The sequence below is a fragment of the Echinops telfairi genome, unplaced genomic scaffold (assembly GCF_000313985.2).
Source record: "Echinops telfairi isolate 266 unplaced genomic scaffold, ASM31398v2 ScPeMD7_7424;HRSCAF=8462, whole genome shotgun sequence".
In the NCBI taxonomy this organism is placed as follows: Eukaryota; Metazoa; Chordata; class Mammalia; order Afrosoricida; family Tenrecidae; genus Echinops; species Echinops telfairi.
The window spans coordinates 83,538,782-83,540,227 of record NW_022111324.1 but is presented as its reverse complement, the minus strand read 5'-3'; the positions used below and the strand labels follow the sequence as shown (position 1 = coordinate 83,540,227).

At 40.3% G+C, this 1,446-nt stretch overlaps 1 protein-coding gene across 1 annotated transcript in view; it reads right to left on the bottom strand.

Moving 5' to 3' along the window:
• Positions 1-1,446, bottom strand: part of GMDS (GDP-mannose 4,6-dehydratase) — a 698,702-nt gene that overhangs the window by 432,747 nt on the left and 264,509 nt on the right. The window contains exon 5 of the mRNA XM_004700180.2: positions 203-395. Coding sequence (XP_004700237.1) covers positions 203-395 — 193 coding nt within the window. The remainder of the gene's footprint in view (positions 1-202; positions 396-1,446) is intronic.

The window sequence follows — 1,446 nt, the reverse complement described above, 5'->3', positions numbered from 1 at the left end:
AGTGGTAATTCCGCCCTGAGGCAAGGGCAACAAATACTTCTATTTAGCAATTTATAAAGGTATGCCTCTCAACAAGTTGAGTCACTTTAGTCTATCTTAAAGTTAATCTCACACTCAAATGACTTCAGCCCTGAAATGGGAACAGAAATAAACCTGCAACACACACTCCCCACTCGGTGCCTGGGTCGGTGCCTGCACTCACCGTAGGGTGACCGGGGATAGAACGGGGTGGTCTCCTTCTGAGGGATTTCTTGCACTTTCCCATAAAGTTCACTGGTTGATGCTTGATAGAACTTCACAGAGTTGATGAGGCCACAGGTCTTAATGGCGTCCAGAAGCCGCAACGTGCCAACACCATCAACGTCTGCAGTGTACTCAGCGAGGTCAAAAGAAATCTGGGAGGAGCAAACACAATGGCTGCATCAGTTGGGAATCAAAACCATGCTGCCAACAGTGGCAACAAGGCATGAGTGTGCACATTTTGAGATATTTTATGTGGGAGAAAGCAAAAATTGCCCCCTGATACCACAGAAAGATCATAGATGTCATCTATGTCTTACACTACATGGCTATACATTTAAGAAATACAGAATCATCATCATAATGGTAACATTTTTAACCGCACTTGTATCACTTCTAAATTCTAACCCTGAGTCCCTAAGGCAAAGTCTGCTCCTCAGAATCATCTGGGGCCCCTTGAAAATGCATATCAAAGCAATTTCTGGGAGGTGGGTGCCTAGACTGTGTGCATTCAAACAAGCTCTCAGTGGGGTTGCATGGACAGAGCAGTTGGGGAACATGTACTATAGTTAACTTTTGAAGGCAGCTGTCTATTTTCTATTTTTAAATTTAGGTATGACTCGCATTTAGTACAGTTTATGAAAGGAGTTAGCAAAGTTTGTGGGAAAACTGCATGATTATTTCAGCTCAATCTGCATATCTTTTTTATTTTTTTTAATCCTAAGGGACTCTACATACAGGAAGATACTAATGTAGACACATAAACTGAAAGATTTCAGAGGAAAAGGTGTTAAAGAATAATTTAATATTTTTAATGCTTCAATATTTTCAAAATTTCAAAGTATTTAAAAAAAATAAACTGGCTATAATGCACTTTTTTTATTACAAACAAAATGCACAAACATACCTAAAAAAACACCTAAAATAAGGAAGCTGAACACCAACCACAAGGACCTTTGTCACACATTTGTTCACAGGCTCAGTGTGGCCAGGAACAATGCAAAAACAGGCTTTTCTCTGTGCCTTATGAATAACTTGTCTGTACCTGGAAAATCTTTCTCTGAACTGTCTGAAGTCACTGGCCTCACTGGGACTCAACTCAGACTATAAATTCAATTCATCTAGGGCTGTGGATAACTCAGAATGAACAATACACACACACACACACACATATGCACGCGCGCGCACACACATATATAAAGGGAA